This window comes from Sapajus apella, unplaced genomic scaffold (assembly GCF_009761245.1).
Source record: "Sapajus apella isolate SASKATOON/1434 unplaced genomic scaffold, GSC_monkey_1.0 scaffold48, whole genome shotgun sequence".
Taxonomy (NCBI): Eukaryota; Metazoa; Chordata; class Mammalia; order Primates; family Cebidae; genus Sapajus; species Sapajus apella.
In genome coordinates, this window is record NW_022436988.1 from 14,491,151 (window position 1) to 14,506,349 (window position 15,199).

The 15,199-nt window shown below is 38.4% G+C and overlaps 1 protein-coding gene across 3 annotated transcripts in view; it reads right to left on the bottom strand.

The window, feature by feature from the left end:
* Nucleotides 1-15,199, bottom strand: part of GNA13 (G protein subunit alpha 13) — a 48,396-nt gene that overhangs the window by 11,324 nt on the left and 21,873 nt on the right. For all 3 annotated transcript variants that reach the window (XM_032241925.1, XM_032241926.1, XM_032241927.1), the window contains exon 3: nt 849-899. In XM_032241925.1, the coding sequence (XP_032097816.1) occupies nt 849-899 (51 nt within the window). The remainder of the gene's footprint in view (nt 1-848; nt 900-15,199) is intronic.

Below are 15,199 nucleotides of genomic sequence, written 5' to 3' on the forward strand. Positions count from 1 at the left end.
GAAAGAAAGAAAGAAAGAAAGAAAGAAAGAAAGAAAGAAAGAAAGAAGGAAAAAGAGAAAGAAAGAAAAGGAAAGGAAGAAAAGAAAAAAATGTTTGCTTTATGAGGAGGCAAACAAAGATGCGCTACATTTAGAGAGTAACAAACGACTCTAAGGCAGTGGCTTTCAAAATTTTTCTAAGCAGCAGAAACCTTTCTCCCAGTAAACTCTTCTGTGTACGTCCAATACAGAGGTCAAACAAGCGGAGCTGCTCTGCCTGCAGTGGGCCCTGCTGGCCACAGCGCCAGCTTAGAGCTGCTGGCTCCAAGGAATACCTACAGGAAAATAATAAACTCTCTTTTCAAGGGCAACTCCTCGTAACTCAACACAAAGGGGCATGAACTCAAAAATGTTGTTTGTCAAAAGATTTGGAAATCAATCAACCCACTGTGTCCTGTTTCTGTTTACAAACAAAAACCCCCAAAGACACTAAAGTATAATAGATAATGCACAATATCATTTTCAAACAAAAACTTCTTTCTCTAAACAGTTTTATTTCCAAGAAATAGCAGATAAAATATTCCTCAAGAAAATGGTAAAGATCTGGACAGTTAAGAGGGAGAAAAAAAGAAGTGTCATGATTAAACAATAAAAATCATTCAATATTTTTAGCTACCAATCACTCTAAATAAAGCAAGAAAGAATCAGAATGATGGACGGACAGGGAGGGAGGGAGGGAGGGAGGGAGGAAGGAAGGAAGGAAGGAAGGAAGCAGCTTAATACATAATTTTTCTCAATTTCCTAACATTGATATCCTGACTTCTGCTTTCAAATGGCACTAAACATAAACATTCAGTTTAAACACTTACTGGTTCTCCAAGTTTATCCAAGTTATCCAGGAAATATTTTACAGATTCACCCTAAAAACAAGGAGAAAGCAAATAGTTATTAGAGCTTAGAAATGGAAGGTCTTGTTACAACAGTTTGTATTATACTGTCTGGTTGTACATGTAACCCAAACTTTGTACACTTAACCTAAACTTTGTTTAGTCACCAATTTCAGACAGCTAACCTTCCTAAAAACATGTAAAATGTCTGCTCTGTCACAGAATGCTACATCTGCAAAGGCAGGTTGATTTCACAAATGCTTTACAGAATCAATATCCCAAGTGCTCATCTATTTGGAGAGAATTACATGCGTGCTTTTTGCTATAACTACGCATCCATAACAAAGACGTAATTAGAAGATGAAAACTGTTTTTGAGATAAAACATAAATCGACAACTAAAATTTAAGTGACAGTCTTTTTGCCTACCTTTTCTAGCTTCAGTTAGTAGTGATGGTAGTTATCTTCAGAGACAAACCAAACCGGAGATGAGGTGAGACTACTGTACAAAATCCTCCAGTAACAGGCATGAACCTGGACAGACGTGCCTTGCTCAGCAAGATCCTGGACAGTGCTGCAGGCTTCACATCTCCAATAGGTCCTTTTCCAACTGGCCTATCCTTTCTGAGCCCAGATTTCTCTACTAAACCTCCAAGCAATTTCAGACATCTAAACTGTATGAGAATACATTCCTAAGGTAAAAACCCTTGACCAGAGGACACACAGAAGAGCAGAACTATTTTGGGAAAGAAGGGCTCTGTGTCTGAGTCTCCCAGTCCTCACTCTCTGTGTTTCACTATCCCTCGGGATTCCACAGCTGCAGCACTGCCCCTGCCTGAAGCTTCTTTCAAGTGTTCCTGAAAGCAGCACCTCATTTAGTATACATGGGAATCACATGAAGATCTCCTTACACTGCAGGCTCCAGTTTAGTAGGTCTGGGTGGGACCCCAGTCTCTGCAATTCAAGGAGTGACTGGGACCACACTTTGAGTCACAAAGCTTGAAAACAGCAGTTCTGTAATTTTTTGGTCTCAAGATCCCTTTATACGTCTTAAGATTCTTGAGGATCCCACCATATGATCCAGCAATTGCACTGCTAGGTATATGCCCAAAAGAAAGGAAATCAGTACATCAAGGAGAAAGATATCTGCACTCCCACGTTTACTGTAGCACTATTCACAACAGCCAAGATTTGGAAGCAATCCAACTGTCTATCCAGAGATGAACGGATAAAGAAAATGTGGTACATATACACGATGGAGTACTATACAGCTATAAAAAAGAGATTCAATAATTTGCAACAACATGCATGGAACTGTAGGTCATTATGTTAAGTGACATAAAACAAGCATGGAAACATTGCATGTTCTCACTTATTTGTGGGAGCTAAAAATCAAAACAATTGGGCCAGGTGCAGTGGCTCACGCCTGTTAATCCCAGCATTTTGGGAGGCCAAGGTGGGTGGATCACCTGAGGTCAAGAGAGAGTAGGAGGAATGGTTACGAAAGGGTGAGAAGGGCAGCAGGGGTTGGGGTGGCAGGAGGTGGGGGCGGCTAATAGATACAAAAGATAGTTAAAGTGAATGAATATGGCCCAGTATTTGATAGCACCAGAGGGTGACTAGAGTCACTAATAATTTAAGCGTACATTTAGAAATAACTAAAAGAGTATAACTGGATTGTCTGTAACACAAAAGATAAATGCTTGAAGGGACAGATACCCTATGTTCCATGTTGTGATTATTATGTGTTGCAAGCCTGTATCAAAACAGCTAATGTGTGCCAGAAATATATGAATCTATTATGTACCCACAAAAATTAAAAATAGAAAAATTTTCTCTTAAATGGAGGACATGAAAACAAATGATGATGGACTCAGTAAGCTCAACAGCTTCTGATCACTTCTTTTTATTGTGTTTTGGGTCCTCACTCAAATTTTATACAAAGCTCAGTACTAGACAGCTAGTACTACTCTTATCTTACCTAACTCTCCTCTTACCTTACAAAAGTGTCTGGCGGACGAAATACGAATTACTGGGAGAAAGTTACTCTTCAATATTTTTTTCCTAAAAATTTCAGAAGTGATCAAAGTCTCTCTCTCTCTCTTTTTTTTTTTTTTTTTTTTTTTTTTTCAGATGGAGTCTCACACTGTCGCTTGGGCTGGGGTGCTGCAGTGGTGCAACCTCCGCCTCCTGAGTAGCTGGGACTACAAGTGTGCGCCACCACGCCCAGCTAATTTTTTGTATTTTTAGTAGAGACAGGGTTTTACCATGTTGGCCAGGCTGGTCTCGAACTCCTGACCTTATGATCTGCCTGCCTCAGCTTCCCAAAGTACTGGGATTATAGGTGTGAGCCATCGCGTCTTCCCAGTCATCTTGTTTTCTATTAGTGTTAAGGAAAAGATGTGAATTTTAGCCCTTTTTCTAACAAGGAGTGATCTGGCCAAGTCTCTAAACTACTCCAGGCCTCAATTTACCCCAGAGTTACATGAAGAAGTTCAGTGGTTCAATGGATAACCAACCACCCAAGTTCTGACCTATGCAACCGTTTCAGTTAGTTCAACTGATTTAAAGCTAAGTTCTTCTCTCCTCGTATGCCATGCGTCTATTAATCCTAAATCTGTTTTTGTTGTAACTCGTTCAAGTTGTGCTGTTTCCACGTTCCTGGCTAATAAGTAAAGGATTTAATATACTGGGCAAAAATATTATGGGTTTAAGGTTCACTTTTTGTTGGTTATAACTTGAGACTCTCGTAACTTTTCCCAGTTCATTTTACGTTACTAAGGAGAATTTTTTTTGAGACAGGTCTTACTCTGTCGCCCAGGCTGGAGTGCAGTGAAGTGATCTCAGCTCATACAATCTCCGCCTCTCGGGTCCAAGAGATTCTCCAGCCTCAGCCTCTGGAATAGCTGGGATTACAGGTGCGCTCTACCACACCTGGCTAATTTTTGTATTTTTAGTAGAGATGGGGTTTCACCATGTTGGCCAGGTGGGCCTTGAACTCCTGACTTCAGGTGATCCACCCACCTTGGCCTCCCAAACTGCTGGGATTACAGGTGTGAGCCACCATGCCTGGCCTGGGAATTTTTTTTTTTGAGATGGAGTCTCACTCTGTCACCCAGCCTGGAGCACAGTGGTGCAATCTTGGCTCACTGCAACCTCCTCCTCCCAGGTTCCAGCGATTCTTCTGCCTCAGCCTCCTGTGTAGCTGGGACTACAGGGTGCATGCCACCACACCCTGCTAATTTTTTTTATTTTTAGTAGAGACAGGTTTTACCGTCTTAGCCAGGATTGTTTCAATCTCCTGACCTTGTGATCCACCTGCCTTGACCTCTCAAAGGGAATTTTTAAAATAAAATTTCAAAGAAAATTCATTTCACAGTTAATACTTTTAAAACTTAAGATGTTTTATTCAGCCCTTAGATCTGGTTTTTTTTTTTCTGTTTAGAACATTACAGGTAGCTTTATAGGTTATTGTAGTAAGGCTAAAAAGTATTAAGTAGCATGGCACTCTGAAAAGTGTTCCAATATTTCTTTAGCCTTGTGGGTATTTCAGCTCCATTTAAATGGTATAGCAGCCAGAGGACTTGGATTTTAGCCACAAGACAGGCTTTATTATTATCATTGTTATTATTATTATTTGAGATGGAGTCTCAATTCTGTCGCCAGGTTGGAGTGCAGTGGTGCAATCTAGGCTCACTGCAACCTTTGCCTCCCAAGTTCAAGCAATTCTCCCACCTCAGCCTCCGGAGTAATTGGGACTACAGGTGCATAACACCATGCCCAGCAACTTTTTGTATTTTTAGTAGAGACAGGGTTTCACCATGTTGGCCGGGATGGTCTCAATCTCTTGACCTCATGATCTGTCTGAGTATTAAAAGTCTACAAGGTTACATGAACCATATTTCATATGAGTTTTATAAAGTGGTGTCTAAGCTGAGAATGGCCTCTATGTTGCCCCCACTTCACAAGAATAATCTGTTATAAACATTCTTTGCTTGTAAAGACAAAATGGATCACGAGTCCTAAGTTTCAAGGTAACAGAAAAGCTAAGAACCCAAGTTAGAAAATAACTTATATTACACAAATTCATAGTCATAGAGAGACTTAGCAGTTTATCTGCCCAGTTACTGAACAAGTGACATTTTTATATTCAATGCTCTCTTCTGCACAACTAAAAGATATAAAGGAAAGGATTTAGAATGCACTTCTTTAAAAGGATATGGAATTTAAGCTGGATAGCCAAAGAATACACAGTAAGAACTGATCTGCTGTTTTAGAACATACTCAAAAATACTAGTGGCTTTATGTCAGTTAGAAAAGGTCAACTCTGCTTATAGAAAATAAGTAAAGAGTAGAATTTTTTAACTTAGTCTAATCTGTGCCTGAAGAATATAACACAATATAGATTTTTTAATAAAAAGAAGGTAAACATATTCTAGAAAGCAATTTGGCAATACGTATTAAGATCTTTCAAATGATCCTCAACACAGTACCACAGAAAAAGTATACACAACTACAACAGTGCTAGTGAATTATCATTATGGCAAAAGAAAGAGCTGGCTGAGAACAAATGGATTGCTCCCTGTATTTATCTAGATTCTGGCCAGGGGTCTGTCCACAGATTACAGTTGGAAGGCCAAATCCAGCCCACTGCCTGTTTTTGTATGGTTCATTTTTAACTGGTTAGGGGAAAAAAAGACTATTTCATGACATGTAAAAATGATATGAAATTCAAATTTCAATATCCATAAATAAAAATGTATTGGAACACAGCCATGCTTGCTTGTTTGCATATGATCTATGGGAATTCCAGGCTAAAACAGCAGAGGTGAGGAGTGGAGACTGAGGCACTCTGCACCACTACTTAGTGCACCACAAAGTGCAGTGACACAGTTATAACCTGAAAATGTTGCAAGGGTCACCAATATTGCCATACCATGACAATAAGAAAAAAAAAAAACCTAGTAAATACACATCCATCCAAATAAAAAGAAGGTCCTGAATATCACACTTTTAAGGTACAGTGGGATATAAGTAATTTTGCTATCAAATTCCATGGTGAAGTATTGTTTATTATGCAATAACACTACAGCTATGCTAAAAGAAGGCAATGTATGCCAACATTTACAGACTAAGCTTTCTTCAGTCTTCCCGCCCACAGAAAAGCAACAGTCGTAAAACAAAAACAAAACACATGCAAAATTTTAAAATGGAATAGCTTATCGATGCAGAATTTCTTCACTAAAAAAATGAAATGAGACTGCAACCAAAGTGTTTTCAAGTTTTCAAAGTAAGTTTTTGTTAGACAAGCAAGGAATGCCATTTGCCAAGTGAGTTAATAGCTCATGTTTGATTGTAACAGCTGAAGAAATATGGCCAGAGAAAATAACCTTGTTTACGACTATGAGCCTTTCAGTGACAGCAGTTGCTCAGAGTTGAGGACACTGGGAACAACCATCAACTGTCAATTAAGAAACAAGGCAAATTATTTCAGTGGTTTTCCTTGGCTCTTGCTGAGTTTATTACCACAGTGCTCAGTTGTTGTTTACTTGGGGAATCAATGCCAAGTTTGAAGTGACTGAAGAACCAACCAGTATGAACAGTCCATGTGGAAGAGCTACATGTGAGAATTATTTTCAGAGAAGTTGAGAAAACACTAAACGAGTACAACCTAAACTGGAATATGCAAGGGTGTGTTACAACTGATGGTGATAAAAACGTGCACGGAATAGAAAAGAGGTCAGACATATACAACCTGCCTGTGTAACAGTTACTCACTGCATTACTCATGAACATGTACCCTGTGGGAAACACATGAATCCATCAGGTGTTCCTGAAAGAGTAGTGTCAATGATATAACATGCTCCTGTGTACTTGACCATCATCAGGTCATGAATTTTTATCAGAAATAGAAAGTGAAAATTCTGACACAGTTTGATGTCTTAGCAGTGCTAAAGTTTTACCAACATTTTTTTGAGCCAGGGATGGAAATGATTTCTTTTCCTAAACAAGAACTACCCTTAACCACTATTGTTGCATGCTGAATGCTTTCGGAAATTAGCCGTAGGGCAGGCTTGATTTGACTTCTGAATGAATTCAACCTAAAATTACAAGGCAAAACCCAGCATTTTTGGTGAAACTTACACTCTGGTAGTCATTTCAACAGCTAGCATCGTTTTAATGAAAACTGTCAAACTGCTTTATATATTTCCTTTGCTGTCAAAAGTTATAACAAGTGAGACCTCCATTCCCATACAAATTTCCAGTGGACATGTTTCTAAACTCTAACTACAGTTCCAACAGCATCTTTCAGACCCCTATGTAAGTGCAAAGGAAATTTCCATATTTCAAAATCTATTTACCTATGCAAATGAAGAGCTTCCACCTAACCTTCAAGTGGTTGATCTGCAATGTAATGACATGCTAAGAGGCAAACACTGAGAAGAATCTAACATAATTCTTTTTTTTTTTTTTTGAGACAGAGTTTCTCTCACCAGGCGCCAGGCTGGAGTGCAGTGGTGCGATCTTGGCTCACTGCAACTTCCACCTCCCGGGTTCAAGCAATGCTCCTGCCTCAGCCTCCCAAGTAGCTGGAAATACAGGTGCACACCACCGTGCCTAGCTAATTTTTGTATTTTTTAGTCGAGATGGGGTTTCACCATGTTGGCCAGGATGGTCTCGGTATCTTGACCTCGTGATCTGCCTCCCTTGGCCTTCCAAAGTGCTGGGATTACAGGTGTGAGCCACCGCACCCAGCCTTTTTTTTTTTTTTTTTTTTTATATGTTCTTTTATTTATTTATTTATTTTGAGATGGAATCTCCCTCTGTCACCCAGGCTGGAGTGCAGTGGCTTGATCCTGGCTCCGTCTTCCAGTTTCAAGTGATTCTCCTGCTTCATCCTCCCGAGTAGCTGGGACTACAGGTGCCCAACACCACGCCCGGCTAAATTTCGTATTCTTAGTAGAGACAGGGTTTCACCATGTTAGCCTGACTGGTCTCGAACTCCTAGCTTCAGGTGATCCGCCTGCCTCGGCCTCCCAAAGAGTTGGGATTACAGGCGTGAGCCATAGAATTCTATAAGCATCTCTCAAGCAATGACTACATGCTCAATAAAAATCATATGCTATGACTGGGCATGGTGGCTCACACCTGTAATCCCAGCTCTTTGAGAGGAGACCAAGGTGGGAGGATTGTTTGAGCCCAGGAGTTTGAAACCCTCCTAGGCAACACACTGAGACCTCATCTCTACAAAAAAGTTAAAAAATTAGAGGGTATGGTGGCATGTGCCACCACAGTCTCAGCTACTAGGGAGGCTGGGATAGGAGGATCACCTGAGCCCAGGGAATTGAGGCTGCAATAAGCTGCGATCATTCCACTGCACTCCAGCCTGGGTGATAGAGCAAGACCTTCTCAAAAAAAAAAAAAAATGCTTATTTGGTAGTGTTTGTGTGAAAAGGTATTGTCAAGGATGAAATATGTAAAATCTCATTACAGATCAGAATTAATGGAGGAACAAATGCAACTGATTTTGACCAAAACAAACAAACAAACAAAAAAACACTAACATGTTGAATCCCAATAAGCAAAATGTTATCCCTACAAAAAACCCAATTTTTTTTCTCATTGGTAGCAACAAAAACTTGTACACAAGTTTATGATATTTTTAATTTCATCAATAAAAATCTTGTGGAAATTTGTGTTCTCGCTTTATATATATATAGCTACATAATGCCCTTGATTTCCTCTCTTGGCATGCAATGCCTAAAGTATTATACTATCTGACCCTTTACACAGTTTTCTGGCTGCTATTTCTAGACCAGTGATTCTTAATCCTGGTAGTATATCAGAATTACCTAATGTGCTTATTAAAAATACAGATTTGTCTGCAAACAAATCCACCCAATCAAAACCTTAGCAAGCTCCAAAAGAAGTGATTCTGATGTAGCCAGCCCTAGCATTACTTCAAATCTGGATATATACTTTACTCAAAACTGGATTCTATAATTAATTTCACCTTTTAGGATCAATTACACAAAATCTGTTTTTAGAGTCTTCTAAAAATCCCAAAATATTAGGTTGACAAGAAATGTAATTTAGTTTTATTTTATTGTAAAAGCGGGTTTTGTTTTTTTTGAGACAGGGTCTCACTCTGGCTGTCCAGGTTGAAATACAGTGGCACAATCTCTGCTCAATGTAGCCTCAACCTCCCGGGCTCAGGTGATTCTGCCACCTCAGCCTCCAGCGTAGCTAGGATTACAGGCAAGCAATACCCTGCCTGGCTAGTCATTTGTAATTTTAGTAAAGACAAGATTTCACTATGTTGCCCAGGCTGGTCTCAAACTCCTGGACTTGGGCATTGGATCGGCATCCCGGAGTGCTGGGATTACAGGCATGAGCCACCACACCCAGCTATGGAAGTGGATTTCAAGCAGTATTTGCACTCCTCACAATTCACCAAGTCTCACAAGAAAAACATCAGGCCTTCCTTTGGGATATCTGAATCATAAATAAAATTAAGTCTACATATAGCTTCCTCTTTTAAAAAAATGTATTTGACAACTCTGACAAACTTTATTTCCTACTTCACTACGGTTCTAACTGCCTACCTCTCTATACCCCTAGAGCCTATTTTCAAATGTTCACCATAGACGACAGCTTTCAAGCTAACTCAGATTATGTGGTTAAAAATTAATGAACCTGATACTCCAGATGTAACATTACTGTTAACCTGCTAAAAAGCACGAATGAGAAAAGTTATAAGTGCTAATTATATTTTAGCAATAGGACCCTAAGGAACTTGAAACCTCAATTAAACTTACAAAATTAATTTCCTTCTATAATAGGCACCTAAACACTGCGTGGTAGGTAAATAAGCAGTTAAAAATGCTTAATAAGGAACACTCCCTGGCCAGGTTCAGTGGCTCAATGCCTATAATCCCAGGACTTTGTGAGGCTAAAGTGGGAGGATTACCTAAGCCCAAGAGTTCGAGACCTAGCCTGGGTTACATAGAGAGATCCTGTCTCTACAAAAAAAATAAAATTAGCCAGGTGTGGTGGTGCATGCCTGTGGTCCCAGCTATCTGAGGGGCTGAGTTTGGAGGATCACTTTAGCCTAGGAGTTCAACACTGTAGTGAGCCACGGCTAAAAAGCAGCACTATCCATCTTTTCATGTGGTGAACAGGTAAAAAATACTGCACTATGAGATGAAACACATGAAACACAACAAATAAAAATTCTAAGTAATGTATAAGGTTTTAATTTTCAGAGTTAAAATGAGAGGCCTACTCTGCCAAATATAATTATGATTTTATATATTTGTTAATCATCACTAAAAATCCAAAAACTATACCATTTTCTATATTTTATATTCCCAAAATAAGACCAACATCTACAAATACAATGTATCACTTTATCATCTGATCCCCAAAGGGAATGATGATCTATAAACAGTTATCAGTATCAGGAAGCCATGACTAGAAAATACTCTACAGCTTAGATGAGAGACTTTCCATTAAAAAACAAACACAAAACAGTATTCATTTTCACAAATCAAAAGCCAAGTTTATATAGGCTGTAAAATAAAGTCATTTCCAGAATAAATATAATTAAAGAAATAACTTTTTGCCAAATGAAATCTAACACTAAAGAATTACAAATTCATTAAAAAATATGAAGCAGAAGGGGTTCATTAAAATATAGAACTCCTAGATCATTCAAGATCTAATACAGTAGGAAACCCCTTTTAAGCAAACTGCATAGAAAATGAGATTATAAGGACACTCATCAAAATGTAATAGTGGTTATAAAGATATATACATGAACCTTTTCCCAGCATGTTCTTAAGGCTCACTACTTTCTGGAGCAGAAGGAAAGAAACTATTTTATAAAAATCTGGTTTATTGACTTTCTAAGCATTTTTCTACAATTCTGATCTTAACATTTTTATACCCTTTCTCTTGCTTCAGAAATCCAAAGTGCAACTGTCTTTCTCAAATCATCCAGATCTATTTACATAGTAAAGCCAAATTCCCACCTCACACCCCTCCCCAACCCTTTTTTTTTTTTTTTTTTTTTTTTTTTTTAAAAAAAAGAGATAGGCTTTTGCTATATTGCCCAGACTGGTCTCAAACTCCTGGGCTCAAGCAATCCTCCTGCCTCAGCCTTCCAAGTAGCTGGGACTACAGGTGTACCACCACATCCAGCCATTAGGGGCCCTTTAAAAACCTAAGAAAATCTTTTGCTTGAGTTTCCATAGCAGTTTTATCAGTACCTCTTATGGCATGAGTCATTTTCTTCCTCATATGCAATCATCTGTGTACTTGTTTTATTTCCTTTTCTACAATGCACTGTCCCTGAGGACAGTTTTTGTCTTATTAGTCATTGTATCCCTCCTACTATTTTCATATAGTGTTACATATTATATACGTTTGAAAAAAATGAGTATCATAGAATTGGACTCTCTTTGAAACTAGAAACACTGACATGCTAACTTCTCCTTTACAACAAAATGCTTTATTAAGAATGAAGGGAGAGGCAAAAACAAAAACAAACATTCAAAACTTTTATCAGTTAAGAAAACAAGGCCGGGTGTGGTGGTTTAGGCCTGTAATCCCAGCACTTTGGGAGGCCAAGGCAGGCAGATCACTTGAGGCTGGGAGGTAGAGATCAGCCTGGCCAACATGGTGAAACCCCATTTCTAATAAAAATACAAAAATTAGGTGGGTGTGGTGACAGGGGCCTGTAGTCTCAGGTACTTGGGAGGCTGAGGCAGGAGAATTGCTTGAACCCCAGAAGCAGAGGTTGCAGTGAGTTGAGATCGCACCACTGCATTCCAGCCTGGGCGACCTAAGAAAAAAAAAAAAAAAAAAAAAAAAGAAGACCACATACCCTATAAGGAAGAAAAGTGAAAAAAAACAAAAAACAAAAAAACAAAAACCCACTTCACAGGTGATTCTTAAGGTTGCCCATCATCTTTTTGCAAGAACCACTGTAATTATAATTTTCCTAAATTGTAGCAGTTGCCTCTTATACTAATGAGCTCACTGGTACTTAGGGCATCTCATAAAATTCTTGAGCCTAAAAAGACGACTATTTCATATATCATGAGAGGTATGACTCTAGATCACTTGTCTTGGCCTCAACACTAGGATGATAGTGTCACAACCTTAAAAGCAACTTTCAGGTCACCAAGGAAGATGACAGTCAAAGAATACGGATCAAACTATCTCTAATTCCTGCATCCCTACTTTACTCTTCAGCTTCACACCACCTTCTTCTTCCCATCTGCATCCCTTACTTCCCCCCACAGACACACTTTCCAGACAGCTACAGCTTCTACATGCAGTCTCTATAATCTAGCCTTCCCCAACTGGGTGACAGTTTCCTTAAAGAGGAATACTACAGATTTTGTTTCTTAAAAAAGGAGGTAAAAACAAAAAATGAAAAGAAAGAAAAAGAAAAAAAAGGAGGCAGAGTTACTGATATAATACTGAGAAGGTCACCTGAATGAGAAACGTTAAGAATGTCAGGAAAAACGTGGTGAACACTGAAGGAACAAGGATACTATTCAGTAGTGCTCCTGAGTCAAAAAGTATTTACCAAGAACTACCTAAGATAGGAGAAAGACAATAGTACCTGATAAAATGCTGAATTAGTCATGCAGTTAGCATCGCCTGTTGAATTCTCCAGCTAGTCCCAACTGACCATCTCCACAACATTATCTCCTACTTTTCCCTATGAAACAAGCTCCATGCTCATCTCCCCATGCTTCTGGAAAATTTGGTGCATATTCCTACCTCTTCTACCTAACACCATTTCCCTCACACACACCTGTCTCCACCTTCTCTTCTGGGGTTCTTACTATTATACAGGGAACAAAGATTTTAAGTTGGAAGAAGCTTGCAGAACAACTAAGCTTATGCTCCATTTTACAGATGAGAAGCCTAAAGGTCATCTGTAGGGAAGTTAGGTGGCTTAGCCAACAAAAATGTTTTAGTGGCAGAACCAAGAATTTAATGTATCCTGATTCTTACTTTCCCCCTGCCTCCCCTGCAACTTCCCAACTCTCAGTAATCATACTCTTTACTCAGTATCCTTTGCACTTACGGTTTATACCACCCATAGTACTTCTTTATTTTTATATATAGCCCTACATGGCAAATTTAGACTCCAAATGTCTTTGCTACACCTCCCTGTATCCTAGGATAGGAATTTTACCCTGTACATAGCAATGGCTACATAAACATAGTTGATTTTTTTGTATTATAACTTCCCCTTTATGACAACCTGTTTCCATCTTATTATTTCTGCAAATGTCAGAGTTATTACAAGCCCAATACATTGAGTGGGAAGGTGTTTTTAAAAGGCAACTTTCTACCACTAAATTCTATTTGTTTATAAACATAAATGCTAAAGACAGAAAAAGAGATCAACTCAAATGCACATGGCATAGATCTTCAGTGGCATAAAGTGCATGAATCTTTTCCATAAGTCTGAATGCTTTGAAGAGCATTGCAGGCAGTGGTACAGGAAGATGCTACGACAAAATGGGAAGCTCTTACTCCATGTAAGTAACCATTCAGTGTTAACATCAATCAAAAGACATCCCATAAAAGAGAAAAAGTATCCTGGTAGTTCAAAGAATAATATTCACATATAAATTGGTAGGGGCAAAGATGATGATAAATCTTCATAATTGCTTTTTCTCTGAGCAGATTTAGAGACTTTCAGAATATTTCTAATTCTTTAGTTTCAGCAGATCCAAATTCAAAGTAATGACAAAGCAGGGCTATTAACTACTCCAAGACAAGATCTCTAGATGCTGTTAAAGAATCACAGATTATGCAGAATTTGAAAGGTTTTGTCTTTGTCATAGACAGTATATGTTCTAATGATTAACACTGGGAATGTGACAAAGGTCAGATTCTGACAAGGAGAATGTTAGGTAATATGCATCACACATGTAATTAACTTCATTTTACTGGATTTTATAGACTACAATGAAGGTCAGAAGACTATCACATTGAAGTAGGCTATTCAAATTTGTTTGCTACTAAAATAAAATATCATTGCTTAATCTTGTAAAATGTCTAGAATTTCATTGCAGGCCAATTAAGTATGTATGTAAACGGCAGAAATTTCACTTTGAAAAAAATAAAACAATTATAAAGAACAAAATAAACTGAATAAAAGTACCCAATTTAGGTTGGGCGTGGTGGCTCGTGCCTAAAATCTCAGCACTTTGGGAGGCTGAGGTGGGAGAACTATTTGAGCCCAGGAGTTCAAGACCAGCCTGGGTAACATAGTGAGACCCCATCTCAATGAAAAAAATAAAAGTATTCAATGTTTCTGTGTCGAGATCTCTTTAGTTATGAGGCTAACATCACCTAAAAGTGTCTTTTAAAAGTAAATAGTTCAAAAAATATTGAAAGTAAAAGAAAAATTATATTATCAAGATAATTAAGTAGAGAGTTTCTTGAAACCTAAACATACATGGGATTCTAAAAATGAAAATATAATTCAAAGTTAATATCCAGTTTTTCTTTATAGAGAACCAACCAAGTGCTATAGAGAACAGAACATCTTAATGAAGTACTAGTATACACAGCCTACTACATACGTAGGCTATATGATATGGCCTCTTGCTTCCAGGCTACAAACCTGTACAACATGTTACTGTACTGAATAGGGTAGGCGACTGTAACACAATGGTAAGTATTCATGTAACTAAACATAGAAAAGGTGCAGTAAAGATACAGTACAAAAGATTTTTTAAATGCTACACCTGTACAGAGCAGTTCCCTTATAATCTCATGGGACCCCATCATACATGCAGTCAGTCATTGACCAAAACATCTTCTTGGCACATGACTGTAAATGTCTGTGTTCTAAAATAGCTAAGCTCAATGGTTTAAAATGGTTTACACACTTCCTACGCATATATAAGTCCTTCGTTTTGCAAGTTTGGAACATTTCAAAGAGGAAAACAAGTGATATGAGAGAAAACTGTGAATTACTTTTAATAGCGCAAGGTTTTTATATATCTATAATATGGCTTTAATTTCCATCAGTGTTATAATCCCAAAACAAATCTAGGTCAAAATGTTTGCTAAATATTCATTAGGCAGGACTCATTAAGCATATGCTTGGGGAAATCTATTCAACAGCAAATTTATTAACTTGCTCTTAAAAGAGACCTAAGAGTTGGGCATGGTGGTACATGCCTATAATTCCAGCTACTCAGGAGACTGAGAATCGCTTGAACCCAGGAGGCAGAGCCAAGATCGCACCACTGTACTCCAGCCTGGGCAACACAGCAAGACCCCGCCTCAAAA